Source organism: Paroedura picta, chromosome 16, assembly GCF_049243985.1.
Source record: "Paroedura picta isolate Pp20150507F chromosome 16, Ppicta_v3.0, whole genome shotgun sequence".
Classification (NCBI taxonomy): Eukaryota; Metazoa; Chordata; class Lepidosauria; order Squamata; family Gekkonidae; genus Paroedura; species Paroedura picta.
In genome coordinates this window covers 1289774-1305926 of record NC_135384.1, presented here as the reverse complement: position 1 = coordinate 1305926, position 16153 = coordinate 1289774, and the positions used below count along the sequence as shown (strand labels likewise).

At 58.9% G+C, this 16153-nt stretch overlaps 1 protein-coding gene across 1 annotated transcript; it reads right to left on the bottom strand.

Moving 5' to 3' along the window:
* Window positions 1-280: 280 nt before the first annotated feature.
* GRK1 (G protein-coupled receptor kinase 1) lies at window positions 281-12120 on the bottom strand. Its single transcript, XM_077315045.1, has 8 exons — window positions 12006-12120; window positions 7028-7733; window positions 4609-4736; window positions 3826-3983; window positions 3279-3362; window positions 3056-3180; window positions 2133-2334; window positions 281-1318 (listed from the first exon to the last, which is right to left on the bottom strand). Exons 2-8 carry the CDS (start codon window positions 7715-7717, stop codon window positions 1029-1031), a joined length of 1677 nt encoding a protein of 558 aa, XP_077171160.1. The 5' UTR covers window positions 7718-7733; window positions 12006-12120; the 3' UTR covers window positions 281-1028.
* Window positions 12121-16153: the final 4033 nt, after the last annotated feature.

Sequence of the window (16153 nt, the reverse complement as noted above, 5' to 3'; positions counted from 1 at the left end):
GGCGGGCCAGGAGGGTTTTCAAGGCAGGTGTCCGGAGGTGCTTTGCCGGTGCCTGTCCCTCGTAGTGACCCAGGGCTTCCGTGGGGGTCTCCCATCAAGTAGGAATCGGGGCCGACACTGTTTAGCTTCCGAAGTCAGGCTAGCCTGGCCCGTCCGGGGGCAGGGCAGTCCCTGCCACCAGCATCTGATTTGCTTGGGCATGCAGCTGGGGGCCGTGCGGGGAGCGGCTGCAGGCTGAGCAGGAACCTTCTTGGGCACAGATACACACCCCCAAACGGACACAGGAAGCTAAGCACCGTGGCCCAGTGTGATAAGAAGGTAGAGGCAATTTTCAGGTCTAGCCACATACCCCCCTTTATTCTTACTGGACATAAATCTCCGCTTCATGGTACAGAGAACTGCTAACCTAGCCCCCCTCCTGGGGGGAGTCTGTTGATTCTAGGGCCCTCCTGGCCAGGACTCTTGGAAGCAGCCGTAGGGTTATCCGTCTCCAGATGGGGCTGAAGGTCTCCTGGAATCTATATATCTAATAGTGATGTGTGCCCCTCCCCTTTCTGCGGATATCTAAATCTGCAGAGTGGGACCAAACTAACACCAAACGCTTCCTGCAAACTTGGGGGACCGCCCAGGTTTGCAGAAAAATCTGAATTTTTTTTTTTTAACGGACATTCGGAGGTTTGAATCTCCTCGAAATGAAACGATTGTTCTCTGGGCACCCAGATCCTTGCCTCTGGGACTGAGAGACTGGCTGGGTGATACAAACAGAGCTGCCCTGCTGGGGAGGGCAGAACCCCCTGGCTGCTCTCCCCCCAGCCCTGGAAGAAGAGGCAGCTGTGGAGGGAGAGGGAAGGGACTGGGCCAGAGGCCGGCCTTCGTTCCAGGAGGGCCGTGGAGTCCAGGCTGTGAGGAGAAGAGGTCAGCGTTCCCCTGGAGCAGCATAGCGGCTAAGGGGCGGCTCCTCCGTGTAGCGGCTGCCATGCCAGTAATCTAGTCCTGCAAACGCTGGAGGAGAGCTTTGCCACTCCTCTTCAACAGACGCTGCAAGTCCCGGACTTGGTGGCGCCGGGAATGTTGTTGCGGTCCAGATCCGGAGGAACGGAGCCGTCCGGCTCCCAGAGGTTCAGCTCCTCAAAGACCTCCATTTCGATCATCTCCTCCTGCCAGGGGATGGGGATGCTTCCTGTGGAGAATTCGTCGTAGAACGCCTTGTCTGCGTCGTCCAAAACGACGCCCTTCACCGTGGAGAAAGCACCCACGTCGCTAATGTCCTTGGCGTAGACCACCTTGGGGTCAGGCACAAAGGGGGGATCCAGCAGACCTGAACACAGGACCGGGAGGGGGCCAGAGACGGGGGGGGGGAGGGGTTAGGCAGAGGCAGACTCAGACTCCTTCACAGAAGATCAGCATGGGATCCTCGTTCTTTGGAGAACGTCCCCCCCCCCTCGCCAAGAGAAGCCCCTCCACACCCTCAGTAGACTGCAGTTCCCCGCAGGATTCTTGGGGGGCTGACAAATGTTGCAAGTGAATTTATTATTTTCATTCATTCATTCATTCATTCATTCATTCATTCATTCATTCATTCATTCATTCATTCATTCATTCTAAATGTGTTGCTTGCCTCTCCCCGGAGGCTCGAGGCGAGTTACAGCAGATAAAAGCCCCAATAAAACCATACATTAAAACCCACAAAAACAACCATACACACAAATCACAATAAACTAAGATGCGGCAGAAAGCTCAAGGCTTAACTAAACCTTCCCTCGATACCCCATCCTGGCGTGGGGTGGGGGGAGAAAGAGGCCGCCAGGTGGTCTTTGCTACTGCTGCTACAAGGGGACGGACGGACGGACGGATCCGCACAAGACGTTGCTTGGGTTTAGCAAACTCCAGTGGAATGATTATCACAAGCGACCCCTCGATCAGCAGCGGGACGGGGGAGTTGCAGGGCGCTGAGCTTCGGCTTGGAGGGGGCAGAGGGAAATGAGGGGAGATGCTTCCTCCTACCCACGCGAGGACTGTCTGTCTGTCTGTCTGTCTGTCTGTCTGTCTGTCTGTCTGTCTGTCTGGCTGGCTGGCTGGCTGGCTGGCTGGCTGGCTGGCTGGCTGCTGGTGGGGCAAGAGGTCCCCCTCACCTGACTCGAGGCGGCTCCAGTTCATCTTCTGGAAGAGCAGGTGGTTCTTGACCTCAGAATTGGAGTTGTTTTTGAAGCCCAGGCGCTGGGCAGGGTCTTTGGCCATCAGTCCCTCGCAGCACGATTGGCACTCGGGGCTGAACTTTTCGTTGTACACCACGGGGTCGTGGAGGATGCGGCGTGTCACTTCCTTGTTCTCGACCTGTGGCAGAAGGACAGAGGCAGGGGCGTTAAGGGGAAACCCACCATTCTGACCCACACAGAATTAGGGTGTTGCGTCCCACGGCTTGGACAAGGAAGGGGCCCTGATACAGTTCTAGGGAGGTGGGGGAGGGGAGGGTCCCGGGATTTAAATAAATTGTCTGGCTATTGGGTTCAGCCGTAAATGTTTTCTGTACAACCTTTTGCTGTTTGTTGCCTCCTGTTTCTGCATTCCTATCTTTAGACCAGGGGTAGTCAACCTGTGGTCCTCCAGATGTCCATGGACTACCACCCCTTCTTTAGACTACTAAAGCTCTTGGTTTGCTCAAGGATAGAGATTTCCCCTTGTGGCTCACAGAGAGTTGCCCAGACTATTTTAAACCATCCTCAGACTCTCCAGCTCACCAAATAATCTGAAAACAATAGCTGGGGAGGGGGGGTCACAGATCTAGGGGGCAGAACCCCCACCCCCACCCACTGGAGCACTGCCTATGTCCTTGGCCCAAACGGTCCAGCCATGAACCTGCAACAGGCAGATGGGGGCTCTGTTAAGGACAGCGGGGCATAGGGTGGTGGGAGGTCCGAGGGCTGCCAGCCTACAGGGAGGTGAGGGAGACACCCCCCCCCCCCAATTGCAACTCATCTCCAGATGGCAGAGCTCCGCTCCCTGAAGGAAAGGCCGCGTGGACAGCTCCTTTTGTCATTTCTGTAGGGAGCCGTACCTTCTCTCCCCTGTTCCGGAAGGCTCCTTTTGCCGCAATCATTTCAAAGAGAGTGACGCCCAAGGTGAAGTAATCCACGCTGTAGTCGTATTCCTCCCCCTTCAGGAGCTCTGGAGCCATAAATCCTGCAGGGGGGAGGGACGAAAGCAGAATCGGGTCCTGTTGGGGAATGTTTTCCTCAGGGCCCCCCCTCCCCAGCAGAGCCAGCCCCCCAAATGCTCACCTGGTGTGCCCGCCATCCCTTTGGTCTTCTCCTGCCCCTCTGGAATTAACGTGGCCAAGCCCAAGTCTGAAATGCGGACATGCCCTGGGGAGAGGCGGGGAGGGAAGTGGTCAGACACCCAGAAACGTCTCCATATGAAGAAGCATGAAAAGGGATTTTCACAAGATGAAGAAACTGGCTCAGTCCTCTCCGAATCTCAGACTACCCAAATCTGGCTTCCCAACAGAACTCTGCAGTCTTCAATCCCCGGCACTGCCAGGGAAAAGGACGAGGCAGGAGGTGACGGGGAAGACCTTTCTCTGCCTGAGACCTCGGAGAGCAGCTGCCAGCCTGAGTAGGCGATACTGACTGGGAAGCACCCAGGGTCCAATCCGGTCTCAAGCTGCTTTGTGGGCTCCTGGGAGCAGACTTTGTGCCATTCTCTAAGCAGCTTTGTGTCTTGGGTCTTCCCCCTGATCCGTTAGCAAGCCCAGCCTCTTGTTCCTCCGAGAAGCCGTCTTGCCTTGCTGTGGGCGCCTGCCTGCCTTCCCACCTGTGGGGTCTTTACCTGTGTCGTCCAGCAAGACGTTCTCCGGCTTGAGGTCCCGGTAGATGATGCGGCTTTGGTGCAGGTGCTCCAGGCCGCACAGGATCTGGGCCGTGTAGAAGACGGCGCGGGGCTCCTCGAAGCCCGGGTTATTCTCATCGACGTTGTACATGTGGTACCTGGGGAGGGAGGGAGGGAGGGAGCGGTCGAGAGCACAGGTACTCCCCTCGGGGGCACAGGAACACCTCTCAGAATCGCCAGATGGCCCAAATTCCCAACGCTTCATTTTAAAGTGCAATTGTTTTTGTGAGGAAAAGATGCCCTTTTCCCCCCTTTCTTAACGTGTTGAATTCTGGTGTTGATATTTTACCCGAGGGAGCACCCTTTGGGAACCCAAGAGTCACACTGGGCCCCCTTTGGCGGCCTACATGCCGGCAGGATGTGGCATCAGGGCTTCTTAGCACCCCCTTTGGAGTCCCCACCCAGGTGAGGGCCGAAACTGCACTCTGAAGAACGCCACCTGCCCCCCTAAGCCCAACACAATGTGGGCCGATGAAAGGCAGCAGATCCACGGTCCCAGATTTTCATTGGGGTCCAATCGTGCAGCCTTCTTGCTGAGGGATCCAAAACGTTTTTGAGCCTGTGGGCCGCCACAGGAGGCGGACCCAGCCACAAAATGGCTGCTGCAGGAGGCGGAACTAGCCACAAAATGGATGCCGCGGAAGGCGGAACCAGCCCAAGCGGTCCCCACCCCCGGGCAGTGCCAAGCCTTAGGGTTGGGGGGGGCGTGCGTGGCGCTCTCACCTGAGGTCTCCTCCGTTCATCAGCGTCATGATGAGGCAGAGGTCGTGCTTGGTCTGGAAGGCGTAGGCCAGCGTGACGATGAAGCGGCTGTGTACTTTGGCCAGGATCCTCTGCTCCATAATCGCCCCCTGGGAATGGATGGGCAGGGCAGGCGTGAGTCACCCGTGTGCCACCTGCCCGTAGCTCAGGCTCTCGGCCCACCCAGCCGGCAGCATCCCAGGCCCTGCGACGGTGGTGGGTGTCTGTGCACCAGCAGAGAAAGCGGCTCCAATCCACAGTCGAAAGCCAGGAGGATTTCAAAACAAGCCAAGCCCAGAAGAAGTTTGCCAGAGCCTGCCTCAATGCAGCCAACCTGGACTTCCTTGCCGGTCTCTCTGCTTCTGAGAACTAATGAGATTTGGGCCAAAGGGTGTCAACCCCCCTCCCTGGACCTCTGGAATTTTAATTCGGCACCCTTCTGCCTTGCTTCTGAATACACCAAGCGGCCCTCTTCCAGTCCTGTATGGGCAGGTGCTGAGAAGAGCAGGATTTGGGTCCAGGAACCCCTTAAAGACCCACCACCGACCTCTCACCTACCTCGCAGGGTGCCTGTTGTGGGGAGAGGGAGGGGAGAGGATTGTCAGCTATTTTGAGACTCCTTCAGGCAGTCAGAAGCGGGAATAAAAACCGTTTCTTCTTCTGCTTGTATGGGAATAAAAGGAAGCTGACTTTGGGATATGCCAACAATGAGCCTAAGGCCATTTCTCCACGTGGCTGAAGGAAAAGCCTCCATGGGTGGGGCACCCCCAGCAGCAGCAGCAGCAGCAGCAGCAGCGGCCCCACCTGAACCTCCCCCCCTGCCTCCTCCCCCCCCCCCGGCTTGCACAGGCCTGACAGTGATGTGCTCTGACACCTTCTTTGTGGGCCCCGTTGGCCAAGCCCGTGAGCGGCTAAGTCGCAAGCCTCTTTTGGCTGCGGGATTAGAAGGGCTAATTTTATTGGGCCAAAAATAATTTCGGGACAGAAAGAAGGAGGGTTAGCCTGACGGGAGGGAGGGAGGGAGGGAGGGAGAGGGGGGGAACGGGCTGGCTGAGCGCATGGATCGTCTCGCAGCCCCTGCCCAGAGAGGAAATGGGGCAGGCCTCTGGCCCCTGGCTATGGCTACAGAGCTGCAATCCGGAAAGTGCAGCCAAGAGCCCCCCCAGGAGAGCAGCTCTCAGAGCATGCAGGGATTTCACTGCCGGCCGCTGCAAAGGGAGGCAGTGGGCCTTCCCCAAAAGGACATTCAGGCTTTTCCGTCAGAGGAGAGCGGCACTGGGTTGCCAGCTCTGGCCTAGGGAATCCCTCCAGGTTGTAGCTGCTCTCTCCTGGGATTACAACTGATCTCTGGGCAACAGAGAAACGGGGCACTTTGGCATTATACCTGCTGCTCTTCCCTGGCCACGGGGGGGGGGGGGGAGGGGGGGGATGGGGATGGGGCTGCCACCTGCAGGCTGGGAAACTGCGGGGGGGGGGGGGTTGGGGGATGCAGCCTGGGGAGGACAGGGCATTCCTAAACCCATCCCAGTGAAGTCTCTCCCTTCCCGAAACCACACCATTCCCAGGCTCTGCCACATGTGAGTTTGCACAGGAGCCCTCATTGCTCTGGGGTCTGCTTCTCTGAGAAGCGGGGGGGGGGGCAGCAGGGGGCTGGGAAGAGGAGGGTATAGCCTCAGCTCCGTAGAGCACCATGCAGAACACCCTCCCCAAAGCACCCAGTGGGTGCAGGGGATCTGTCCACCTGCCCTCCCCACGTTCCACGGGCAGATCCCAGGACTCTCCCCACCCGGCCCTGGCCCCCTAGCGAGGCCGGGCTGGGTCTGTATCCCAGAGTCTAGCCAGGGATCCATTTCTCCAGCACTCTCCCCACCTGGAGCCGGGAACTGCAGGAGGCGGGACAGAACTCTTTGAATATGGGAGGAGGCAAAGTGGTCCATGGTCGGTCCCATCTGCAACATCGTGCGTGGCCTTCGGGCGCCCTGCAGTTTGGGTTGATTCCCGGGGTGGCCAGCCTCCAGGTGGAGGCCTGAGAATCTCCTGACTACAGGGATGCCAACCTCCAGGCCTGGAATCACAGCCCAGGCGACAGGCAGAGGGTCCTGGACCTCCCCAAATCCCGCCCACTTCCAGCCCCACCCCAAAGTCTCCAGCGCCAGCACCCCCTGACAGAGATCTCGTTCCCTTGGAGGAAAGGGGGGGGGCTCCTTACAGCCTGCTGTGGTTCCTCCCCCCACCCTGAAACTCCCCCCACCTCCAAAACCTCCCGGGCTTTCCCACCCTGGAGTTGGCAACACGGTTGCTTCACCACCGAATCTGGATTCACTCAGGCCACCGGGGAGCCGCCTCCCCCCAAGGGGCTCCATGCGACACGCCCAGTGGGCTCGTAGCACGCGCTCTTCACCTCGTAGCCTTGCCGCTTCTTGAGCCGCTTCTTGCTGAGGCGCTTGTTGGCGTACATCTTGCCCGTGGCGCGCATCTGGCAGGCGCACACCTCCCCGAAGCCCCCCTTCCCCAGCACCCGGAAGTCCAGGAACCAGTCCTCGGAGACGCTCTGGGCCTCCAGCCACTTGAACTGCAGGAAGCGCAGGAAGTGGAGGCTCTCCTTGTACTTCCCGAAGGCCTCCTCCTCCAGGAAGGCCAGCAGGCGCTGCTCCGACTCCTTGAAGAGGTCGGCGTGGCCGTGCCTCGCGTCCTCCTTCGCCCGCAGGATGGCCTTCTCCTCCAGGAAGGAGCAGAAGTGCTGGGAGGCCGAGTCAAAGTACTTGTTGATGCTCTGCTGGGCGCTCTGGGGCCTCTCCGACTCGTCCGCCGTCCGGTACGCCTCCATGTCCAGCCACAGGCTGACCACCGGCCGGAACTCGGTGGTCTCCTGGAGGAACTGCTGGAAGAGCTTCTTGCCGATGGGTTGCCTGGTGCAGATGTACTGGAAGTCCAGGTCCAGGGAGTCCTTGAGGTGCTCACACTCGGAGATGTGCGGCAGCTTCAGCCTCGCCCGCATCCTCCGGTCCCGGCCAGTGGTTATCTTGGTGTCCCCGCGGGCAGCCACGTAGGCGGTGTTGGCCACCATGGTCTCTAGGCCGCCGATGTCCATGTTGACGGTGGGTCACCTATGAGGCGGGGACACGAGGACATTTGAAGCGGGGAGTTGCTACCCCCTTGCTCCGGGACTGCCAGGGTCACTGCGGGGGGCTCTCCCCTCCCTCCCAGTGTTCTGTTGGTGCCCAAAGATTTACAAAGGTTGGGGGCTGCTGGGCTAATGGATTGCTGGAGTCTTCTGTTGAGTGGTAAGCTGCCCACGTACGACTCCCCGGTCCCTGCTCCTGGGATGCTCAGCCTGGGGCCCCCGCCCAAATCGCCCCCACCCCAAACCCCAGCCAGCTGCTCTAGGGAGGGTGAGCCAGGGCCTGGGAGGGCACGGGAGGCGGCTGGCCTAGGAGCGAGATTAGTGTGGTGGGGTTAGCCAGTAGCCGAAAAGGTGAGGCCCTCATGCTGCCTGGAAGGCTTTAGGGAGAGGTCGTTGGGAGCAAGGATTAAGGAGGCGGCCAGCTGGCCGGAGAGAAGGAGGGCACAGCCTGGGACCTCTGTGTTTCGTAAGCGCTCCAAGGCGCAGGACTTCCCCTCCGTGGGCCGGAAACGCCAGGCCTGCAAGAGGGGTGTCTGGGGATGGCAGCCACTGAAGACCCATTTGGGACTTGGCACTGCACAGGGTGGCCAACCTCCAGTGATGCCAACCTCCAGGTGGGGAAGACCGAAGAAAGTGTGTTTAACCTCCAGGTGGGGCCTGGACATCTCCCGGAATCACCAGTGATCTCCAGGCCACAGAAATCCATTGCGCTGGAGAAAATGGCTGCTTTAGAGGGCGGAGTCTATGATTTGAGACCCTGCTGAGGTCCTGGCCCTCCCCGAACCCCACCCTCCCTAGGCTCCACCCCAAATCTCCAGGAGCTTCCGAACCCAGAGTTGGCATCCTCGAGTGCGGCCTTGCCTCCCTCCGATCTGCTCAGAGGCGTCCGAGACAGGCAGGCGAGCCCTGGCAAACGTCCCCTGCGTCAAGAAAGACGGGTGGGTGGCAGAGACCCCACATCCAGGCAAAGGCCTCAGCAGCCCACGAGGCTCCTGGCGTGGCTCATTTTGCCACGAAATCCCGCAATCCCGTTCTTTGACTACACAGCTATAGAAGAATTTGGCTCAGAGCAACCTCACCAGGAGAATTCCCCCTCAGATGCTTTCCAGGGCCCCAGGGATGCCAATCTCCAGATGGGACCTGGGGATCCCCTGGAATTCCAGTTCGTCTCCAGGCGACCAAGGTCAGTTCCCCTGGAGAAAAGGGGTGCTGAGAAGTGGACCAGGCAGCATTGTGCCCCATGGGGGGCCTGCTCCGCCCCAAGCCCCACCCACTCCTGACTCCCCCTCCCCAAAGTCTCCAGACTGGTGACCCCTGGGCTAGACCCTGGTGAAGGTTGCCTGGCAGTGGTGACCCTGCTGTGCAGCCAGAAAGATGCTTCTTTCGTTGTGGCCTGCCACGCCCCGCTCTCTGGGCCCCAGCACCCTGGACAGGGGTGTGGCTGGATCTACCCTGCGGGTCCTTCTGAGCACTGCTGCCCAGAGCGGACGGCCAAGATGACCCCGCAGGAGGTGGCTCAGTCCTAATAGCCTTTGTGCCGAGGAAGCTCTGGCTGCCTTAAAATAGCCACCTACTTCTTAAAATAGACTCTGCCCCTGCAGAGCTTTCTCTGCCGTGGCTAAAAACGTTGCCAGCTCACAGCATGTGTGTGTGTGTGTGTGTGTGTGTGTGTAGGGGCTGGTTTGCAAGAGCCGTGCATCCCAAACGGGGGCCACGTGGGGCGCTTTGGCAGTGGTCTGAGTCTCATGCGGTTGGGCAAGGGACCTGTCCGATCCCATTACAGCCTTGGCTGCAAAACCTCCGATAATCCACGCCGTAAGCGGATTCCGTGGCCTAAGTGGTGCTCCGTAGGACGCTGCAGGAGCCTCGGTCCTGGGCCAGGGCCTTGGACGTGGCCTCTCGCTAGGAGTCCCTGCTCTCTGGGAGTTGCTGGGGCCCCGGGTGGAAGGGCTGTGCCCCGAGGCGGGTGGTCCCAGAGGGCACTGTGCCACAAGTGGCCAAGCGGCCACGGCTTCCCTTCAGCCACACAGCTGAAGTCCAAAGCAACATGTTAAAAATCTGCATAACCAACCAGATCTCCAAGGGCCCATCCGAAGCCTTGCTGGGCCAAAGCCACAGGCTCCGAGGAAGGGGCCAGGAACAGCAAGACTAGAACCCCGGCAGGCAGGCAGGCAAGGGGCAGGCAGGCAGGCAGGCAGGCAGGCAGGCAAGAGGCAGGCAGGCAGGCCTTTGGAGCAGGCCAAGAGGCCTGGCCTTCCCAGTTCAGCCAATTTGGAACCACTGTCCACACTGTTCAATTTCGAAGACGGCTGCTGTTCCAGAAGTGGGATACATGGTGGGCAAACGACCGGGTTCAGTCTCCGGTGTTTCTGGGCATGGGGCCCAAGCTGGGGAGAGACCACCAACCTTGTCTATGTCCCTCTTTGTTGTTTAATTGGGTTATTTTATAATTTTTTCTCCCACTGGATTTTTAATTGCTCAAATGTTGTAAATGTTTATGACGGGGTGGAGAGGAACCATTAAAATGCTTTAAATAAAAAATAAATAAATCCTGCCCTGCTTGCTTTGAATGGTGACCACAGCCTTAGCCTTGCCGTATTTGTTGTTTGTGGGGCTGCCTCTCTCCTGTGCGTGGCGAGGACAGCTTGCTCCTCTGAGCAGGGCCTTCTCCAGCTGGCCCCTCAAGACCTGCTCCAGGTGACCCAGATCAGACCCCCCCCCCGGAGAAAACAGCAGGGGTAGTCAACCTGTGGCCCTCCAGATGTTCGTGGACTACAATTCCAATGCAAACCCTGGCAGGGGCTCATGGGAATTTTAGTCCATGGACATCTGGAGGCCCACAGGTTGACTACCCCTGCTCTAAAGCGCTGTCCCCTACTAGAGTCCCCCCCCCTCTGCCTTCCCCAGGCTCTGCCCCCGAATTCCGTGGCTTGGGGCTGGCAGCCCATTCTTCCTCCCATCTACCATCTCCTGAGCTACGCAAAACGGAAGGATGACGGAGTTGCCATTTTTGCACTGTGCAAAACAGTTTCTCCGCCCTTCACCTTTCCACTCCCCTGCCTGAGCCAGGCTCCCAGCCATCCTTGGCTCTGCCCACTGTCGCTCCTGCTGCCCTGAGCCCCGTCAGGACCACTCTTGCCTGCTCAGGCTGGCAGCTGCTCTCCGGTCTCGGGCAGAGCACTTTCCCATCCCCCGGGACCAGGGCTTCGGACTGGAGATGCCGGGGATTGAGCCGGGGACCTTGTGCACGCCAAGCAGGGGCTCTGCCGCAGCAGCCCTGGCAAAGCTGGACACTCCCAACTCTCAGTGTTTTGAGACACACTTGCATCTGGAAAGACTTCGATTTTAAACTGACTTTCGGAGTCGTGCAAATTCTCCCCCGATCCTCCACCCTTCAAGATGCAGGGTTTTTTTTCTTTTTGCAATGCAGGTCCCTTTCAAAACACATCTTTGAACTCTCCAAAGCCCTGGCCTGGCCTTTGAGCCCCCCTCCCCCGGAGACCGCCCTACTGCTTCCCCGTCCGGTCCTGGCCGCCTTCCGGAACCAGCCTCTCTCTGCCAGCTGTGCCCCCCTGGGTGGCCCGGCAGGACTTCCTGTCACCCGCTTGAAGTAGCACAAAGAGGGGGCTGCTGACCTCCAAAATGTCACTGCAGCCCCCTGGAGTCTCTCCCTCATTTGCGCCTCTGCTCCCCCTCCCCCTCCCCGCTGGGCCTTCCGCTGCCCTCCAGGCAGGGCCAAGGGCTCTTTGCAATAGTCCTGCCCCCCCCCCGCCCCCCCCGCATCTCACCATCCTCCCTTCAACCTGAGCTGCAGTGGGTGGCAGGCCGAGGCTGGGAAATGCCTGCACATTGGGGGGGGGGCAGGGTTTGGGGAGGGACCTCGGCCGGGTGCCACACTGCAGGGCCCACCCTTCAAAGCAGCCATTTTCTCCAGGGGAACCGATTGCTCTGGACAAGACGAGATGTCGCTACAAGAGACCCCCAGGCCTAGGAGCAAAAGACCCCCACCTGAGACCCTGGAGGACGCCTGCCTGTCTGAGCAGGCAATACCGACGTTGTCAAGGGCCGATTCAGCCAAAGGCAGCCACCCTACAGCGGGGCACCTGGCCGCTCCAGGCTCCATCCCCACCCTCCTGGCGATGTTTGGGTGGACCCAACCCCCCCTTCTCTCCGCTTCCTCCCTCCTGCCCCACCCGGAGCCCCTCCAGTCACCCTGACCCCGCCCTGCCCCCTCCCCAGGGGGCCCATCACTCACTGTGTGGCGTCTGGAGGGCAAAGGGGCGTCAGCGGGGCCCTCGGTGCTCCCCCCGGGGCATCACTGCTTGCTGGGCACCTGGTGGCAACTGTCAGCCCACATCCCGAGAACGGCCAACTGGGGGGATTAGCTGGAGGGCCCGGCAGCCCTCCCAGCGGCAGATTAGCTCCCCCGGCCCTGTGGGAGGACACTCCACACGCCTGTCAGAGGCAATTACCGAAATCCCACTGGCTTTGTCCACAAGTCAAAGGGCACCCAGCCCGCAGGTTCCCAAATGCTCCCGCGATCCCAGCAGTCTGGGATGCCCCCTGGCAGGGTGGGCGATGGGGGGTGGTGGGTCATAGATCGGGGAGACCCGGGTTCGAATCCCCACGCCTGCCATAGTAGGCAGTTGGGTGACCTGGGCCGGTCTCACACTCTCGGCCTCGCCTCCCTCACGGGGTGGCAGAACACGGGGCGGGCTCAGAGGCTGCCTACTTCTGCCCCTGAGCTGCACCTGATCCTGTGCCAAAGCCAAGTGCAGAGACATGTTGCAAACATCCCGGACCTGAAAGCTGATCTTCAGATGTTTGGCTAGTTGCAGTCTTCTCTTGATCTGTTTCCTCTTTGCAAGGGGGGAGGAACTATGACCCCTCTTAAGTGGGTTTGCCAGGTCTGGGTTGGGAATCACCTGGAGATGTTGGCAGCCCAGCCGGGGGACAGCAGGGCTTGGCAAAAGGGGGGTCTCCGTGGGGTCTAATGCCATAGGCCCCTCCCTCCAGGGCGGCCATGTTCTCCAGGGGGACTGATCCCCGATGTCCAGGGATCAGCTGTAATCCAGATCCCTCCAAGAGACAGGCAAACAATAAAAGAACCACAAACTAACAGAAAGGGTTGTCCATTGCTAAGGTGCACTGAGACTCAGCAGTCAAAACGCCGCTGCAGGCAGCTCAACGTCGACTCTGCAAAGATTTGGGCATTCAGAAAGCCAGTGGGCAAATATTCCCGTCTTCAGGGAGGGGCTGTGGCTCAGGGGCAGGCCCAGTCCCCTGCATCCCCTATCAAAGGCTCCCGCAGCAGATGATGGGACGGGCCCTGCAGAGCCGCTACAGGCCAGAGTAGACAATACCTGGACCAGTTTGGGGAGGGATGTGGCTCAGCGGGGCAGCGTCTGCTCGGCACGCGGAAAGTCCCCAGCTCAGTCCCCAGCATCTCCGGTTTTAAAAAGACGGTCTGAGCAGAGAAGACCCACCCAAGATGAGATTTGGCAGACAGCAGAAATCCTGCAAATTCATGCGCACAGAGGAGACTTTTCAGAGAGCAGAAAATTCTAGTAACTAGAGCTCTGTGTTATGCTAGGGTTGGAGGGGTTTGTAGGCGGAGCATTTCGACTCTGGTTCCTCCCATTCCTTTGCACCCTAAAGCTCTCCCCCCACCCGCCCCGTTCAGGGTTCAATCCCACCTGCTGTCACCAGAGGGCGCCTGGACACCTGTGGCTGGTGGGGAATCTGGCATGTGCCAACTAGCAGCAATGGGGGGGGGGGCACAGATCTGGTGCTGGCGCCGGGCCCAGCCTGGACCCCTTCCAGGGACACTCATCCGTCCTCAAGGCAGATGGCTGCTTGGGAGGCCACAAGAGGCTTCATCTTCCCACCACGAGGGTGACGGCTTCCGCCAACCGACGGGGAGAGAAGCAAGGCTGGCAATGGGTACCTTTACCAGGCAGAAATGCCACAGGCTCAGCTCTGCCAAGCCAGGAAGTGCTACCATAGGGAGATGTTTCCAGGACCCCTAACTGCTTGGGCTCTGGCTTTCCGCTCTTGTGTTGATCCCAAGGGGACCACGTGCGATTCCTCCATTTGGCCCTCACTGTCACCCTGTGAGGCGGGCAGGCTGGCCTGTGAAGGAGAGGGGGAGGCAGAACACAGCCAGGGAGCCCGGTGTGAGCCAGTGTGGTAGGGTGGAGAGAGGGGCATGCTGGCACCACAGGCAACCCAGGCTGAAATTGTTCCAACTGCGGGTGATACCCTGGGACCCCTCAAAAACTCTCACTCTGGCCTACATCACAGGGTTGTTGTTGTGAGGGAGGGGAGAGCGATGCTGACAGCTGCACTGACCCTCAACAGGAGAGAACAGAAGAATACACATAAAGTATGTTCTTGTACCTGTACCTTAATGGCCTACAAGGTTTCCTACTCTTCAGTTTCCTCTTTGTCCCTTTTGCATCATTCGTTCCTGTTCCCTCCTGGTCAAGGGGTTGATGAATGAGTTATCAGTTCTCAGTTCTTGCGTGTGTGTGTGTGTGTGTGTGTGTGTGTGGAGGGGGGGAATAAAATGGAGCTTTCCATTTGCAGCACAAAGCATAGCTTACGGTTTAATCCATTTTACGTTTTATGGTTGCAATAACACCGTTCAAAACTACTATCAGAATTGTGTTTTTTTTTTCCCTTTAAAAAAGAGAAAGAGCTTTGGCTGCAAACTTTAAAACTGCATTTAATTCTCCCGAAGAACTGCTAATTAACCCAGGATTCAGGATTGTGGCATCTGGCTAGGAAAGAGCAGGAAGCAATTAATTAAGCCGAAAGAGGAGAAAAGGAGACGATGGGGGTGGCATAGAAGGACTTTGGGTGTCCACCCTGGAGGGACGGCGCTGCTGTTGTGGTTTGTTTTGTTTTTAAAGCAATCACCACTAATCAAGTGGGAGGGGGGGAAGCAGAGAAAGCATCTTGATTCTTCATGGACATCAAATATTGGCTGCCGTTCTAGATGAAATGGCCGGTGGAGAAGCATCCAGGGGAGCTGTGGGTGTGTTCACAGCCAACGGGGAGAGCTCTGCGGGAGAGCCCCAGTAAGAACTGGCTCCAAGACAGCGTCTGGGGTTCAAAACTGGACCCAGCAGACAAGGGCCGAGAGGCTCCGTCAGAATCAGCCCATCTTATCTTCCTCTTTTTAAGGGCCAAAACCAGAACCTTCTTGGGCGAGCCACAGAGACGAAGATGAAGCCAGAAACCAGCCGGGGGGGGGGGGTGTACAGGTTACCCTGCAGTGCGGTCCTCGGGAGAGCTGGGAAGCCGAGGAAAGATTTCTCCAGGCCAAGCGCGTCCCCGGCCGGCCTTCATCTCTCCGATGGGTCTCTGAAGGCAGCTGTCCAAAACCAGCCAGGCAGCAATCCAGGGGTTTCTGGAAAAGCTGGATTCTGTTCTCTCCGCGGGAATCAGGAGGGGGTGGGATTCTGAGCAATGTATTGATGGCCATCCGGCCCGTCTCCTGCCCTTCGGCTGCCCAGCACCCGTCCCCCCTCTCAAAAAGACCCACAGGGGAACGTTCCGGCCGACTGACTCAGTTTGGCACACCTCCCCCACCCCCAAAGTACTGTCCTCACAAGCTCACAGCTCCCACAGCCCTGGTTGCCAACCCTGGCTGGGAAATCCCAGGAGATGTAGGAGGAAGGCCCTGGGAAATGCAGGAGATGCCAGCAGGAGATCAGGAAATCTCTGGAGATTTGGGGCCTGGAGTCTGGGGCGGGGGAGACCTCCAGGGGTCTAAGGCCACAGAGCGCCCCTTCCGAAGCACCCACTTTCTCCAGGGGAACCGATCTCTGTCAACGGGAGGTCACTTGTCAGACTGGCAGATTTCCAGGTGCCGCCTGGAGGTTGGTAACCTGTGTGCAAGGGTGGCCCACCCAACCAAAGGCATTGCAGAGTAAGGGTAGCCCCCAGTGCTGTGCAGCAAGTCCTCCAGCCTGTCTTTGTGAATACGGCTTAACCCATGCAGTTTGGTGTCATTCCGGGAGCGCTCCAGACTCCACCTGGAGATTGGCAAGCCTGCCATGATGGGCCAGATCCCTCTGCCTCTGCACCACCCTCGGCAGCCATGCAGATCTGTTTCCCGTGACCCCCCTCTCCCCCAGACTCACATTCCCTCCCCCCTCCCGCCTTGAGCACCTTCCCCCTGTGTATCCCCCCGGTCTCCTCCCCTCGCCCTCTCGGCTGTTCACTTTAGACTTTGGTCCGAGACGTGCAAGAGACCTTTCTCCTCCTCTCCAGGCTGACGACCTCCACACATTTGGGCCAGGTTGGACTCCTTCGCCTGGAGCCGACGTCTTGGGGGAACCCAGCCGGGGAGCTTTGGTAGGGCCTGACGCATGTACTAGTGTGATGTGCCAAACC